The 17,073-nt window shown below is 31.9% G+C and overlaps 1 protein-coding gene across 6 annotated transcripts in view; it reads left to right on the forward strand.

The window, feature by feature from the left end:
* The first annotated feature begins 10,795 nt into the window (after window positions 1-10,795).
* Window positions 10,796-17,073, forward strand: part of LOC117915920 (NAD(H) kinase 1) — a 28,123-nt gene continuing 21,845 nt past the window's right edge. For 2 of the 6 annotated variants that reach the window (XM_034831666.1, XM_034831667.1), the window contains exon 1: window positions 10,797-10,945. Coding sequence is in view for 3 of the 6 variants with exons in the window: in XM_034831667.1 (XP_034687558.1) it covers window positions 10,919-10,945 (27 nt within the window). In the remaining 3 variants the exon portion in view is untranslated. Of the gene's footprint in view, window positions 10,946-17,073 lie in introns of all 6 variants that reach the window. The other 4 variants (XM_034831670.1, XM_034831671.1, XM_034831665.1 and 1 more) reach the window with 3 other exon arrangements.

A 17,073-nucleotide genomic window follows, 5' to 3' on the forward strand; every position in this document is an offset into this window, starting at 1 on the left:
CAAAATTGAGAAAGTCGACAAACTCATTCAAACCAACTAAAACCCATCATAATAGTTTGGTTTTCAATAGTAAAAAATGTAAGTTGGGTTTAAGAATTTTGAAAACTGTCTTGTCAGTTTGGTTTTCAATTTTTTTTTTATCTCATCACCGATAAAATTTGAATCGAACCAACATATTAAAACTTATACATAATTGATTAATATTTGATAAGTTTTTTATTTTCTCTTTGTATCGAATTCTATTAAAATAATTAATTGTTTTTATATCATGGCCAAATTAATTCTAAATGCATTCAATATATTTTTAACATCAAATCCAAATTAGTTTTAATTAATTTTAAAAGCAAATTAGACTTAAAACCTAATATAAATTAAAATTAATGGATTTTAGGTTCAAAACAAACATAAATCTACAATTATGTTGAGGACTAAAAAACTTATTAAACTGACCTTAAATTGGGTCAAAACCAAGTCAATCTGACCTTAAAAGACTTGGTTTGGTTTGATTCGGTTTTTCACTTTAAATTTGGTTGATTCAATTTTTATCACATATAATTAATTATGTTAGTGTAGACCCCCATTTTGGGACACTTTCTTTCTCACCTTTCATGCAGGTTATTTGGCCAGGTGGCACGATCCCGGGAGACCACGTGGCATCTTTGGAGAGGCTGACAGAGAATCAGGTTAGTGCTTTGGGGAGCTATCAGAATTCAACACCTGTAAAGGGGAGTTGAGAAAGTTGTAGACTGTTAGAGAGGAGTTGGGTGATTCTTTTAAAGTGTGAGGGGGGACCCCCCCTCTCTTACCATGAATCCCGACCAGATGGGACGGGCAGCCATGAAGTTGAGGGCATGATGCCAGCTGCAGTAGGCGTGCAGCAGCAAGGAGAGTGGTTGGGCAAGCCATGCTTGCTGACCGGTGAATAGGAGGGGAGAGTGGTGGCTTGCTAAAGGAGGATACCAAGGAGGAAAGAAAAGAAAAGACGGCCGAGGTGGAGGAGGACGAAGGGAATAAGGAAGAAGGCATTTTTTTTGGAGAGGTAAGAGAAGAATCAGTCAGGTTTAATTATCTCTTACTTTATCTTATCTTATTTTTTAGGATCATCTTACGTTTCTTGTTGATATTCAGATAAGTGTTTTGATTCCCTAAGGAGGTAAACCTGTTTCAGACTTTTGTTTATTTGATCTTTGTTTTCTCCCGTATGAGCTGCATGTTGGATATATTTTGTGTTTGTGTGTTAAGTTCATTGAGATCCTCCCATCAGGCTCTTTTGAAAGCTCTTTTGGTCTTCGTGATGCAGAGTTTGGTTTTAGTGGTATTATCTCCCCTTATACATTGCACTGTTCTTCTTCTTTTTTTGTTCTTTTTCTTTTTCTCCGCCTTTCCCCTCTATTATTGGCATTTTATGGAGAGGAGATTTGTTAGCTCGAGGGTGAAACAAAGTAGCAAACCGCTTGGGTATATTTCGCAAAGTGAGCAGGGAAAGAGCTTGTTAGTTCGATCCAGTTTAACTTGTCCAAGCAAAGGCTTCATGTTCCCATGATAAATAACACGGTTACCACATGCCTACGCCTTCTTCACTGTTCGCGTCAGCCATACCCATTTCCTTACTCAAGCTTGCAGGAATCAAGCATCCTTTACCACACCCATTTTCCTCTCATTTATTCTCCATCCCACTCTCTCACTTACATGGAGTCTCACGGGTGCATGCTATCCTTCAGTCCTTCACATATCCATTAAAACCACTCACCCAAGCCCCCATATCCATACAACCCACCAAACCCGCTTCTCTCTCTAAACTTTCACCTACCTGTGGGATCCTCCCTAAAAATGCCATGTGGCTCTCTCTCCCTTGCACACGCGGACGATTTTCCTCGCGACGCGCGACATAGCTCATTCCATTTGGAATTTCTGTTCGGCCGACATTCCACCTTCTCCAGATGTCATTCCATTCGGAATTTCTGTCCGGCCGACATTCTACCTTATCCGGATACCTAACATCCGGAGTTCTCTTCGCCAACATTCCACCTTCTCCAGATGTCATTCCATCCGGAATTTCTGCCCGGCCGACATTCTACCTTCCCCAGATACCTCACATCCGGAATTTTGTCTGCCGACATTCCACCTTCTCCAGATGTCATTCCATCCGGAATTTCTGTCCGACCAACATTCTACCTTCTCCAGATACCTCACATCCGGAATTTCTGTCCGGCCGACATTCTACCTTCCCCGAATACCTCACATTCGGAATTCTGTCCGCCGACATTCCACCTTCTTTGGATATCTCACATCCGATGCCTGACACCGGATGGGAGAGGAGGGCGATTCAACTTCCCCAGTCAGACATGTCCGAATCCTCTAATAGCGCTTACCCGGAGAGCATCCAGCCGGCAATTCAAATTCCCCGGACGGCTTGGCTCGTTAGACACTCGTGATTCGTCGGATCCATTTCCGCCCACAATCTTCTGCTCCTCTTGATTTTAATAGGCAGAAATGTTTTTTTTTCATAATTTTGGAATAATGGAATTTAAGAAATTAATTCATGCTAAAATAAACGGGCTTTGGTGGGGGCCCCACATATGTGATTGATCGATTGATTGATTTGATTATCATACATGATTGATTTTATTATGCTCTATGACATGCACGAGATTGTTTTTTAATTGTGCGCTAACCCCCTTTCTTGATAGCACATATTGGTTCGCCACCCAGATACGTATTTTCTCGCATCATGGTCACTCCTTATGCTTGTTTCTAATTCTCATACATGCATGATCGATTTGAGTATTCATTGACTTTCTCATTGGTTGCCATGTCAGCTTCATTTTATTAGTAGAGACCCGACTTTAGGGACTTATAGGGATGCTACGGTCTCTACCGTACCTTCCCGATTAGTAACCTGACCCCCGAACCCGATCTGATTTTTCGTAGACCAATATTTTCCAAAATAAGGAGTCACACTTAGGGTTTTCTTTCTTATTTTGTTTACCCTTTTAAAAATAAAACAAAAATAAATAGCGACTCCAAGTCATTTTCTTAATAAACAAAAATCATAATTTTTCAAATAAAAATCGAGTTCGCCATCGAGTGGGAAACGCATGAGCCGAAATGCGAGGTCCACAATTAGTTCAATTCATTTTTTACTTAAAAACCAACTAAACCAACCTTGTTTACACCCTAGAGTTGGTCTAATTCAATCTAACTTTTAAACAAGTTTACGCAATTAGTTTAGAATTTAGGTTGGGTTGAGTTGAATTTTTTCAACTTGACCTCAATTTAACTTCAAGTCAAAGTTTATATATCTCAAGCCTAATCTAAATTCAATTTAACATTTTATAATATTTATAATTCATAATATTTTATATAATAATATTCATTTTATATGTTCTTTGATTTATTTTTTTTAAATATTAAATTATAATTATATTATATACTATTTAATTTTACTAGAGACAAATAATTTGTTTCACTGTTATAATAAAATGTTGTCTATTTTAGTATGAACTTTTTTTCAAACATTATGGGCATCTTCAACTCAATTCAACCGAAGTTGACCTATAAAACCTAACACACTGAAACATGAAAGTCAAAGTTGAGTTAGGTTTAAATCGAGTACCATAGGGTAGATTGGTTTGGATGGAGTATTTTTTTTGTTAGTGCATTTTATAAAGTGGCTCATGTGTCACTTTTATTTGGATATGATAAATGTGCTCAATTTGGTTTAATAATATGTGAATTAAATGAGTTCGGTTTCATTTCTACCATTGTTAAGAAATTAAATTGAAGTTTGAAACGATCCGGTTTGAAAATTTCATTAAACAAAATGATAAATTTATTGGATTTCATAGTTGTCTTTTCCACTAATTTGATTATATTTCAATATTGTATTTTAATAAAATTTAAAATGCTTGTTGTCATGCCCTACCCAAAATGTATATATACTATTAGATTTTTAAAAATATAAAATAAAAAATAATCACAATTTCATTTTTTAAAAATGAAAAAGAAAATACAGATGCAACCAAAATCGGGTAATAATATTAAATTAATAAATTACTGTCATGTTTAATTAATCAGATATAATATGAGATATGATAAGAGGTAAAATATATTATCTTTCATTTTTATTTTTTTTTTTCTATATAGGATATGTTAATTTCATACTAAGATATGATATATGCATATCCAGTGTGTTGAATTTTTATTTTTTTTTATCAAAATTTTATCCTTTTTTATACTTATTTTGTAAAATAATTTTTTTTATAAATTAAAATTATGGTTAAAAAAAGAAGAAGAAAAACTAACAAAATATTTATAAAATAATATTAATATATGATATATAATTTTTTTTATATTGAATAACATAATATAAAAAATTTATTTGTAAAGTTGAAATATTTTAATCATGAATATTATTAAATATAAGAGAAATTTCATTTTTTAAATACAAAATATTATAATGTAATATAATTTTTATTTAAAACGTTGAAAATAATATATATTCCATATTATTTTATTTATTTATCTCATAAATTAAATATAAAATATAATATAACATGACATATCTCATCAAATATTTTAACATATACATATTCTATCTTACCATATCCCACCAATCAAACATACCCTAAATAAATATAGTTCTCCTCAATCAACTTCCTGTGATATTTTGACCATTTTTTTTCTTTTTCTTTTAATCATTCCTACATTGTAACGCCCAACATTTTCTTTTAAGGGTAATTTAGGAAATTACTAATAATAATTAATTTAGTTAATTAATTAATTTAATAAAAAAGGAAGATGGGTAAAAGGGTAATTTTACGAATAAATACCCTAGGTATAAATTAGAAATTTTATTCTTTCCGTTCTTTTCTGAATAGAGTTCCTATTCGCAGAATTGAAGAACAGATCTCTATAGGTAAGAATCTAACCCCTAGTTTAATATTTTAGATTCATTGATTAATTTCAAACACATTAGATATATTTTTTTTGGAAAACCCCAAATCTATATTAGGGTAAGATTATTTTTTTAAATTCGTTTTAATATCAAAATAATAAAAATTTAAGATTTTGATTTTATTGTTGGAATTTAGGAGATCTTAAATTTTATTAGATGAAAAAAAAAAAAAAATTCCTTGGAAAGTTTTGATTTTAGGTTAGGGTTAATTAAAAAAAAAAAAAAAAAAGAGAACGCATGTCCACAATGGAAGGAAAGAAGGAAAAAAAAAAAAAAACAAAAGGTGCGTGTGCCAGGAAGCCCTTATATATATATATATATATATATATATATATATATATATATATATATAAAATGGATGGCAATGGAAAAACAAAACACAGGTGGGGCGCGGCAGTGCTATGGAGGCTTATATATATATATATATATATATATATATATATATATATATATAATGAATCATCATTAGGCAAAAAAAAAAAAAAAAAAAAACACAACTTGCTTTTTGGTGTGTACCCGAGATGAGTAATGGTTGGGTGACTATTGATGAGTAATGGTTGGGTGACTATTGAATTGGATAATTTTTTTTAAAAAAAAGTAATAATAATATTTAGTTTTAGATTAATAAATAAGATAATAGTAATAATGGTCTTTTCGTAATAAATAGAATGAGAGATTTGGCAAAATATATATATATATATTATATATATAGAATTTTATAATGAAATAAAATTGTAATTTAATTAAATTAGTAATGTGTTATTAGAAATAAATTGAGAATTTATTAATTTTAATTAAATAAGGAATAGAGTAATTAAATTATTACTTTGTTAATAAGAAGTATTAATCTTAACATTTAGAAATTTTTTAGGATTATCATATTTATATTTTGAGGTAAATAGTAATAGTGGTCTTTTTATTGTGTTAGGTGAGGAGTAGACTTTTTAGGATATTTTTTTTCCTTCAAAGTCTTTGCACATTTTGAGATAAGGGAAGTTAATGCAATATTTATAAAATTAAATTATTTTATATGTTATTTTGAATTGTGGAAAAGAAAATGATATTTTGTTACCATGCATGGATCAAACTGTTTTGCACTAAATATTATGTTGAAATATTTTATTTATTTATGACACAAAATATGGAGATATTATGTTGTGTAAATTTGAATATTTGAACAAAAACATCACTCTGGTTTATTTGGCCCTTGTCAACGGGATATAATAGTTAACCTTTACATTTCATGGTGGGAATGTAATTGATTGGGACCCCAGCCTCTAGGGGTTTGGTTAGAGGTTACTAGTACTAGTAGTGTTTGGTTCCTTCCACCAGGAACAATTTGAGGCTAGCCACCCATTTGAAAAGTCCCACCTAACTGGGCATTTGATATTTGATAACCAGATTAATGAAAATTGAATGAATTTGATTGAATCTTATATGAAAGTGTTTGAATTTTGAATATATTAGTATTATTGAAACTCTGATATTTGATGAAAAAAAAAATGATATCTCCTATTTGAAATGAAAATATTTGATCCATGAATTGCATTAATATTCCTTATTGGGCTGTGAGCTCATTCCCAATTGTTGAAAATTTTTCAGGTACTCTAGTTCGGGTGAGGAGTGATGGCTAGGCTGAGGAATAGTCATCATTAGAATTTGACTTAGGATTTTATGTTGGATTTTGTTTTAACTGTTAGTTATGTTCATTTGGATCATTTGATATTTGGAAGTTATTTGGAAATTGAATTTGAGGATTTTAGATTCTGTTCTGCTACTCTGAACAGGTATTTGGTAATTGGTAACATCCGGTTACAATATGATTGTTTGGGTCAGATTATACTTTAAGCCTTCGGGTTTGAGGTGTGAAATGACCATCACGCCCTTGGAGTGGGTCTTGGGGTGTGACAGAGTGGTATCAGAGCTTTAGGTTGTAATCTTGATGGGAAATTGTTTAGTTTACCTTTGGGAATAGATGAGTGACCCCGGTGTGGGGGTTTGTTTGGCCTCGTAAGGGGTGTTTGTCTGTTTGGCCTTGTAATCCCATGGGACACAACGAGGACGTTGTGTCTGCATGGGGGGGTGTTTGTGATATCCCACATCGGATAGGGGAGAAAGTTTCTGGCGCTATATATGTATAGGCTCGTCTTAACCCTGTAGACGCGTTTTAAAGCCATGAGGGCCCCTTGACCCCAAAGCGGACAATATCTACATGGTTGGGTGCGGGTCGTTACATACATAGATATCATCTCACGTTGATTTAGATTTTTTTTTTCTTCTTAAAAATTGCCCACTAGTTGAAATATGGTCATGAAACATTATGATTTTATTCCATTAATCACATGGGTAATAAAAAACTAATTTTTTATACCATATAAAAAAGTGATGGCTAATAAAGCGATAATTAATAAATATAAAATATATGTCCAAGCAATGTGAATATCCTATAAAATGTATATGCTTATTTCATTTCTGAAATAAGTAATATCCGAATAGGTGTCTTTCGTATCTAAATCCCTTATTCAACAAACCAACCATCTCCCAACTTGAATTAATAGTGGTGAAGTTAGTTGGGCTAAGAAATTGCTTGTCATGTTAGGTTTGGAGGTGTCTCCTTGTCCATAATCAAGGAAGGTGTCTTTTAATGCTCGATCAAAGACCTCAATCTTATTATGACTTAAAACTCATAAATGATTTAGATTTTTTCGAGTATTCATACTTATCTTTCAAACTAATTTGGGATAAAGATAAAATGATGTTTTATTGTCTCGTCTCATGCTTTTAAATATATAAAAATTATTTTAATGTAATTAAAATTTAATTATTTATAAAATATAAAATAAAATATATATAAGACGGGTATGATAAATTTCTCATATTTAGACGTTGATTTAAATAATCGAGACTTGTCTTAATCTCAAGTTGTTGCCATCCCAACATCCATATAATAAAGACAGGCAACAAGAAAAAGAAAAACCTAGCCCATTTTTTTATGAACTCCATGTGGTTGGAGTCAAATGTGGCATGTAGTAGTATAGTGTTGAATAATGTGGGTGGGAGACACGTTTTGGAAAACCCCGTGGCGGTCAACTTCATTATTCATATATAGATGACAACTCAAAGCAACTGTAGAAAAAGATATTGGCCACCATTTTTGTTTTCTCCTCGTATCTTTGTGGGCTTGAATGTGGAAAAGGAAGGTGGAAAATGTTGACTTGACTTGTTCCCTTCTTCCCTTTCTCCTCCAAGTCCTCCCAAAAGTTCACTCTTATTTGTTTGTGTTTTTACTTTTTAGTTGATTTATTTAAGTTTGTGACGATGATTCGACAATGTATTGGTTATTGGAAGAAAAATGGTGAGTGGGTAGGTAGACTTTTAAAAAAAAAATTAAAATTTAATTATTATTAAAAGTATTAAATTATTTATGTTTAAACATTAGTTAATATTAAATTTATTTATTTTTATGTGTTAATTAAGGTTTAAACATCTATAAAATTAATTATTTTAAAATTGAAATCCAACTTCATTTTTTTTTAATTTTAAAATTCAAATTGAATTAAATTAGAACTAAATCGATGATGACAAATTGTTCTAAATTGTTATATTACTTAATTCTTAAATAGAATTTCACTCTAATATAATTTCAATCAAAAACATAAAATAGTTCGTATTTATTTATTTAAAAGGTTTATCATATTTTCCTTATTTGGTAGGGCAAAAAATTGAACATAATTTAATGGTCTCAAAAAAAATAAAAAATTGGCCTTTAGTCATTAATTTGAACATATAGAAGAATATGATAGAGTAGAATATGATGTCTCCATTTTTAGAAAAATTTGTTGGACTTGTAGTTTGTTCAAATCCACGGACTTAAAGCAATTGAAATCCGAAAATTATTAGAGTGGACCGCTGGTTGTCTTAATGCAGAACAATGGAGGTAATTTCTTTTCTTTGTCAGAAGTCTTTTGAAAGATCTTCAGGGGAGTAGAATTCTTTTCAGAAAGAATAAATTCAATCGCTCCGTTCACGTTCTTTTCTTGGAAGTTACAATTTGAAGACAACTTTCATTGATGAAGACTATTTGGGACTGTTGAACACAATTTTTTTTTATTTCTTTTTACGATCCTTCATTTTTATACAATTTCATACTCCTTTCATCAATTTTATTTTTTTATTGAATAAATACAAGAAGACAAATGAATAAAGTCACGGTTGTTTTAAATATAATTTAATAGTCTCAAATAAAAAAAAAAATGGCCTTAGTCATGAAATCGAACATATAGAAGAATATGATAAGAGTAGTACCAAATTTCAAAATAAAATTATTAAAAGTTTGCATAAACACTTATCAATAATAAAAATGTTGAATTTCTTTGAGTTTGTTTGAAATTGATTTTTTAAAGTAGTTAAATAAGCTTTTTAAAAGCACTTTTTTACAACAATTGGGTATTTTTATATACTATTTTAAGGAAAATTACTATGAAAAGAAAAAGTAAAAAAAGAAAGAATATAAATTCATTAAATTATTTTTATATACTATTTTAAACTCATTTAATTTATTTTAATTTTTTATGTAAGAATTAAATAATTTTAATTATATTTGATTTTCTTTTATATTTTTTATAACTAAAATTAAATATAAAAAAATTATTTTTTTCCTTTTTTTTTTAATACTTTCTAGAAACATAACTGATTTCTTTAATATTCAAATATCAAATTGATGTTAGATTGTTGAAAATTTTGAGGAAAATTACTATGAAAGGAAATGTAAATAGAAAAAAAAAGAAAAAAAAATTCATTAAATTATTTTTATATATTATTTTAAATTTATTTTAATTCTTTTTATATAAGAATGATATAACTTCAATTTTTTTTTCGTAATTTTAATTATATTTGATTTTTTATATATTTTTTCGTAAATAAAAGAAAACATAAAAAAATTAATTTTTTTTCTTTTTTTAATACTTTCTATAAACATAAATGATTTTCTTAAAAAATAATTATTTTTAATCATTTTTCCTTTTTTTTTTTAAACTTTCTAGAAACATAAATTATTTTTTCTAAAAATATTTTAGATAAATATTACTAATAAAAATATTATAAAGAAAAGCCTTCTAACAAGAATCCGAGAGAAGAAATAGAAAGAAATGGAACCTCCAAAATCATTCTCTGTCAACACTACACGTGGAGTTCAAATGCAAGGGGTGAGTGTGGGGTCCACCTTCAAAAGTAGAACAGAAATCGCCCAATGATTAGATGGTGCCCAGCAGTATGGTACAACATGTGCACTCATCATTTTTCCTTAAGATTTGGATAGGGTTGCGTTTAAAAAAATATCTTAAAATTTATCAAATATCTAATTATATTTTTTCAAAAATACTTTTTAAATTACAAATATTTTAAAAAATTATTGTCAAACGTACTTTAAATTGATATATTTGATAAAATATTTTTAATTTAAGAATAAAATAAACCATAACAAAAATAATATATATGTAAAAAAAATTATTTTGTAGTTAAAATTTAATGTGTAAATGTCGTTGGATGAATATAAATTTAGATGTAATATATAAATAAATAAGATGAAAGTTGAAAATATCAAAATAATGAGATGAAAGATACAAATATCAAACTATACACATTAACACGGTGGTCCGCAAAGCACCTGAATATCACCAAAGAAGTGATTTCCTGCTTCTCAGCTGGTTCGGGTAGTTGACCATGGACCGCAAGATCTTCTGACTTAATCAGAAAACTCCAGGGACCCGACACGCGTAAAACGGAGCCCACCGAGGATGGGAATCAGCATGAGCGTCAGCAACTCCATGTCCAAACGCACACCAACCAACCTCTGCACGATATAAGTAGGGGTTGAATTCAGAGGAAGACAGACAGTTGTGAGGGTTTCAGGTGGAGATCTCTCTTTCTGTCTCCCATTCTCAAGCTCTGTCTCGATAATCCATGGCTCCTTCCAAGCTCAATCCCAATGTATCAATCTTCTCTCTTTTCTCTATATTCGTATATGTAGTTTGAATTTATTTTTCGGAATTCAATTCTTGATTTAGTCATTTGATTGAATTTATGAGGTTGTTTCTGTTTATGACTTTTTTTTTTTTTTGGTCATTTTTCTTGTGTGGTGGTGTAGGTTCTAGGGAGTTTTAGTTGAATAAGTATTTGGAGTGGTGGAGTTACTGATCATTTAGGGTGTTAATTATTTTTGTTTTTGCATGCAATGAAATGCATAGGGGCAATGGCTAATTATGGGGGTTTATCTTGATTTGATTTTCTCCTCTTCTCTACCTGTATTTGTACTTGCATTAGGGATTCTGTCTCTTTCTCTAAATTCAATTCTTAATTGATTCAGTTTATTTATTTATTTACTTCTTTATATTTCATTTTTTGTTGAGGTGTTGGTTTTAGGGAGTTTGGTGGGTTTGGGTTGTGAGCATTTGATACTGTTTGGTTGAGAGTCTTAGTTGAATAAGTTTGTGGAGTAGTGAGATCACTGATCATTTGGGTGGGGGTATTGTTAATTGTGGGAGTTTAGCTTCAATTGATTCTCACTTGTTCTCTATGTATATTTGCATATACACCATTCTATATCTTATCTGAAGTCAATTCTTGATTCAGTCAATTGATCTTCCATGTTTTTTTCTTGATTATGCAAAAGTTTATCACTGTTTGTGCGCGCATGTGTGTGTTTGAAGGTGTGGGTTTTAGGGGTTTGATTGAGTTTTGGAAGTGTGCATTTGGTGCTGATTATGGGAATTTTAGTTGACTTCAGTTTTTAAAGCGGTGGAGTCACTGATAATTTGGGGTGAGAATTGATTTTATTTTTCATTTTGCATGGAATGGAGTGAATTAGGACGTTTATTTGTGATGCTTCACTTGGTTTCTGAGAAATTAAAGGACAAGAAAAGAAAAGAGAAGAAAATAAAATTTGAGACCCATAATTGGTTCTGTTGCTGGTTTGCATATTCTTTTCTATGACAGTTCTTTTACCTATATACACAAGAAAGAGGGAAAAGAAAACCCATGTTTCTCATTGTTTTGATTTCTGAAAATAAAGGATAAAAATCAACATATCTGAGTAAACTTTAACTTCTAAATAATCATAATAGTGAGAAAAAAAAAATAATAAAAGACTTGAAAGTCTCTCTCTCTTCCTGGGCCACCACAGATAGCTCAAAGAAGTCAATTCTGTAGAGCTGGAGGAATAACATACTGTTATAGCAAGAAATGGTTTGAGTGGAACAAAAAATGTGCTTTATTTTCCATGGAAAATTCTGTATTGGATTATGCTAGTGATTACATGGTGAAAGGTGTAAGCTGAATGTCTCTTGAAATCTGTGCTCCACCTTCTGTAAAGCATTGTTATGTCCGTGGAAGCCTTTAGCTTTGTTTTGGCTTTGGAATTTTACCTGTATGTTACGGTGTTTAGTGCGAGATGTTTGGTTTGTTTTAGCCTTTTTTCCTTGTTTTTTGTTCTTTTGGTGGCTGATAATCAACATTATTTCAAAATTTAGTTACATTCTTTTGGGGTTATTATATGTTTTTCTATCAAAGGGGAACAATGGGCTGCACGATCAATTTGGCTTCCTTCCGTACCCATAAATCCCCAACTACAATGAAGGTTGGATTCGATAAGATTTCTATTGTGGCCTTCTAGAGACTTCACTAGTAGACTACCTGGTGCTTGACGTGCTTTGAAGAAATTTTAGTGCTTATATCTTTGCCAGTGAGTGAATATCTAGAATTATATAAACACTTTGATTTGGACTGGACTTCATGGCTGCCATCCATTATCATAATTTTATGTGTTAGTTAAAATTTATTTTTTGAGTAATTTCAACAGGTGGTTCTAGAATATCAGGTATCTTAGTGTTGATTAAACAATCTAATCCATTTTGCACCTTTATTGATTAAGTGATTCAATGATTGGAGAAAAGAATGTTCCAAATAAGGTTGTTATGTCTTATGCAAAAAGAGGACATTTTGAAAGCCAGAAAAGCAATTATAAAGAGGTAGCCATCTTTATTGTTTACTTCAATTTTTTTTTTAATTCTTGGTTTCTTTTATATATATATTATATTATACTGTATCTGTATTTTACATAAAAATGAGATATGTTTCCAAAAAAAGTTTTGACCTGGATGGCACAGTATGCTGTGAATAAGCCCTATCAGGAGAGTTTTGAGGTGGTGCCTCATGAAATATTTTGGAGCCTTAAGAAACAACAGACCGATAGAGATTTTGAAGATGTTGAACTCTTTTTACTAACTTGACACATTGTTCTCTCTTTGTGGTTCATCACACTCTCTCAAAAGCAGTGAAGCTGATGCTGGTCATTGACGGGTAGGTCTGTCTGAAGGGGGAGAAAAGGGCGAAGAAAGGTGTTCCCTTGTAATTTCTAGAAGGAGCATGAAAGGAGGACACTTGAAAGTATTGAGTGAAAAAGCTGGAAACTTAGGGAGAGGGGAGAGGGTCTTAGCTTCCCTTTTTTGGGACAATGACTGCCTATTCTGACTCAACAAGATCTCCCAGGATTTTGTTGTTTTTGAATGGTGCATAGGATCTGGTTATTGCTGTGTTGGTTTTCCCCTCTTGTATGTTGTTTAGTGTGCTGCATGCATTACTGTAGCCCCTTTTTGTTCCTTTGTATATTATCTCATTTAATTGCACCCACCCCCACCCACAACACAAACACACACACCATTTTTTTTTTTGCTATTAATCATTACTTGTAAAGAAATGCTGGATAGCTGGCTGTTGATTTTACTCAAGAAGCTAGCATTTCATATTAAGGCTATGGACTGTTCGGAGAGAAAAATAGTGGATATAAAAAATTTAATCTAGAGTTATGTACAAGAGAAATATTTGTAGATTTGCAGAAATGCAAATTCCAAATTAAATTAACAAATTTACTCCTCTTCCTTGGAGGAGGGACATGAGTATGTGAGAAGCAAGTTGGTGTAGGACAAGGCTAGAAAACAACCAAAGATGCGTAGAAATCCTTAACAGCTAGGTTAAATAGAAAATACCCTGAATTATAGAAATCCCAAGAGTAAATATGTGCTGTCTTTTGCAATGATCTGAAGAAGAACAATTTGAGGACTAGTATGATAATAAGAAAAAAGAAATGGTGTGATCTGTATATTCTTTATAGTGTTATTTTTGTCATAGGGTTGAGTCGTTGCTTTAATTGGAAATTGATTAGAGAACCGATACAAGTAGTCTTTTAGCAAATAAGATATGGTTAATCTAGTAGTTACTTTCGTTTTGTAGCTTTTGATTTCTTTTTCTTCTTCTTTGTCTATCAAGTCATCTCAATCTAGCTTTCCTTCTAAACTTTTTCCTTATTTCTATACAACTCAATGCTACTTTTCCTATTCTTTAAACTATTTGTGTCCTTGTTACATAATTCCTTGAGATAGTGCCTTATGATATTTTTCATATTATTATTAGAAATTTTACAATAATGGGTCGTTATTTGGAGTGCCAACTCTTTTTCATTTCTATGTCCCTAAGAAATATAATTCTCTTAGGATTGAAAACTTTCGGCCCATTAGGTTGGTGAGTAGTTTGTATAAGGTCTCACTAAATGTCCTTTCTAAGCATATTCATGAGATGCTTCGTTGGATTATATCGCTTTTTGGGAGACACTTGTTTGAGGATAAGTCTTAATGCTAGTCCAACTGCAAATGAAATTGTGGATATGGGTCTTTAAAATGAAATTTGAGAAAGTGGATGACCATGCTGAGTTTGACCAGAAAAATAACTCTAATCTAGTTTTGTTTGTCCCACATTTCTAGCTATTCCTTATCCCTTTTCAAGATTCCAGCATCAACAACATCAAGGATTGGGAAATTACAAAGAGATTTTCAATGGTCAAGGGTTGGGGAGGGTAAAAGATATCATCTTAGTAGTTGGGACCTCGTGTGTAAGCCTAAGGAGTATGGAGGTTTGGGGTTGGGGAAGGTTTCTCTGAGGAATTGTGCTCCCTTGGGGAAGTGGCTATGGAGGTTCCTTAGAGAAAGTTTCACCTTATGGCATCAAGCCATTTCGAGCATTTATGGGACACATTCTAATGGATGAGACACTAACATTCTAGTTAGATGGTCACACCAGTGCCCTTGGAAGGTCATTGAGCAAGTTTTTCATGATTTTTCTACACATATTTGCTTTATAGTGGGTGCGGGAGTGAGGATTCATTTTTAGGAAGATTTGTGGTGGGGGATCAACTTTTGTGTTCTTAATTTTCAAGACTTTTTGGAGCAGTCATAGAAAAAACTTTCCATCCCAGCTATCCTTGATAGTTTTTCCTCTTCTTCTTGGAACCTTAATTTTTGTTATAACCGTACTGATTGGGAGATTGAGGATTGTGAAAGATTTATATCTTCTCTCAATCATTTGCATTTGTCTTCAATCGTCCCAAATGTGAGAGCTTGGTTTTTATCCTTCTCAAGTTCATTCTTAGTAAAATCCTTCTTTGTGGCCTTGTCCCATCTATCGGATTTATATCCCTTTTCTCCTTCCAAATTTGTACGAAAGTCTAAAGCCCCATCTAAGGTCATGACTTTTGCTTGGCTAGTGACACATAAAAAGGTAAATACCAATGACATGTTATAGTCGAGATGACCTTACAAAGCCCTTAGAGCTGATTGGTGCATTCTGTGTTCAAGGAGTGGAGCAATGGTTGATCATCTTTTTTTACATTGCTTGGTGGCTATAAGGCTATGACACCATTGATTTAGACAAGTTAGGCTGGATTGGGTTTTCTCTAGGACCATATGCGATATGAAAATCATCTCATATAGAGGTTTCAAAAATTCCCTAAGAGACTATCTTGTGGCAAATTGCCTGTCTCATTTTGATGTGGTTTGTGTGGGAGAGAAATGTTAGGGTCTTTGAGAATAAACAGATGATAGTAGAGACATTGTGGGATCAAATCCACTTCTATTCCTCTTTCTGGACTTCTTATACATTTGCTTTTCAAGACATTCCTATCAATGTTGTTTAGCTTGATTGGTCCTGAATGTGTAGAACAAAAGGGTTTGAATAGCAATGAGAGGAGTTTTGTGTAGGCTTGGAGAGGCTTTTGTATTTCCTTTTAGTCTAAACCAGTTTGCTATGTCTCCTTGTACCGTGGTAGAGTTTAGCCATTTTTGATCAACTTTTTGTAACCATGGAGAGGACTCCTCATCCTTCTCATGTTCTTTTATTTATTTTTAATACAGTTTTGTTTCCAATAAAAAAAAAGGGAAAGAATTTGGGTCTAGATGGAGGAAACACATTCTTGGGTGTCTATCCTTAGTTTTCTTCTTCTTATTAATAGTAGAACCATGGTTAGATCGAGGCATTGGCCCTTCTTCAGGGTTGCCCTCTTTCCCTATTTTTTACTTGGTCTTAGTGTATTTGCTTAAATAAGATTTGGAGGGCTGAAGAACATGGTCTTGTTGAAGGCTTTTAGGTTGGGATGGATTATGTGGGGATATCTCATTATCATTTATAAAGAACACCATTTTCTTTAGTGTGAATGTAGAAACAATATCTAACATTAAGCTCATCCTTAAATCTTTTTAGAAATTGTCTAATCTAAAGGACACCCTGGAAAAGAGTACCTATTGCTGGTCCAGTGTTAGACTTTGACCTGCCTGCATGTTCCCCTTTATGGTGATTAATCCTAGAGTCCTTCGGTTTTGATATCCTATTGTAAAAAGCTCCTAGAAGGCTGGATGATTGGAAGAAGCCTCACTTTCCTTGGTTAGGAGGATCCTCTTAATTCTATTGTTCTTGTGCATATCCTTCTCATCCATTTTCATGATTCCTGTTAAGGTAGTGATGAGGATGAATCTCTAAGATATACATCAAGAAAGGGAATCTGTATTAGTTTCAATTAAAGTAGGATTAGCATTACTTGGAATTAAATTAGGATTAATATTGGTTGGAATTAAATTAGAATTAGCATTAGTTGGAAGTAAAGTAGGATTAGTATTTGTTAGAGTCAAATTAAGATTAGTTAGTTAGGTTATAAGATAATTAGAATTAAAGTCATAATAGGTTATTAGAATCCTAGTAAACTTTGGATGTTATAATAAGAATTAAAGTCATAATAG

Source organism: Vitis riparia, chromosome 6 (genome assembly GCF_004353265.1).
Source record: "Vitis riparia cultivar Riparia Gloire de Montpellier isolate 1030 chromosome 6, EGFV_Vit.rip_1.0, whole genome shotgun sequence".
Lineage (NCBI taxonomy): Eukaryota > Viridiplantae > Streptophyta > Magnoliopsida > Vitales > Vitaceae > Vitis > Vitis riparia.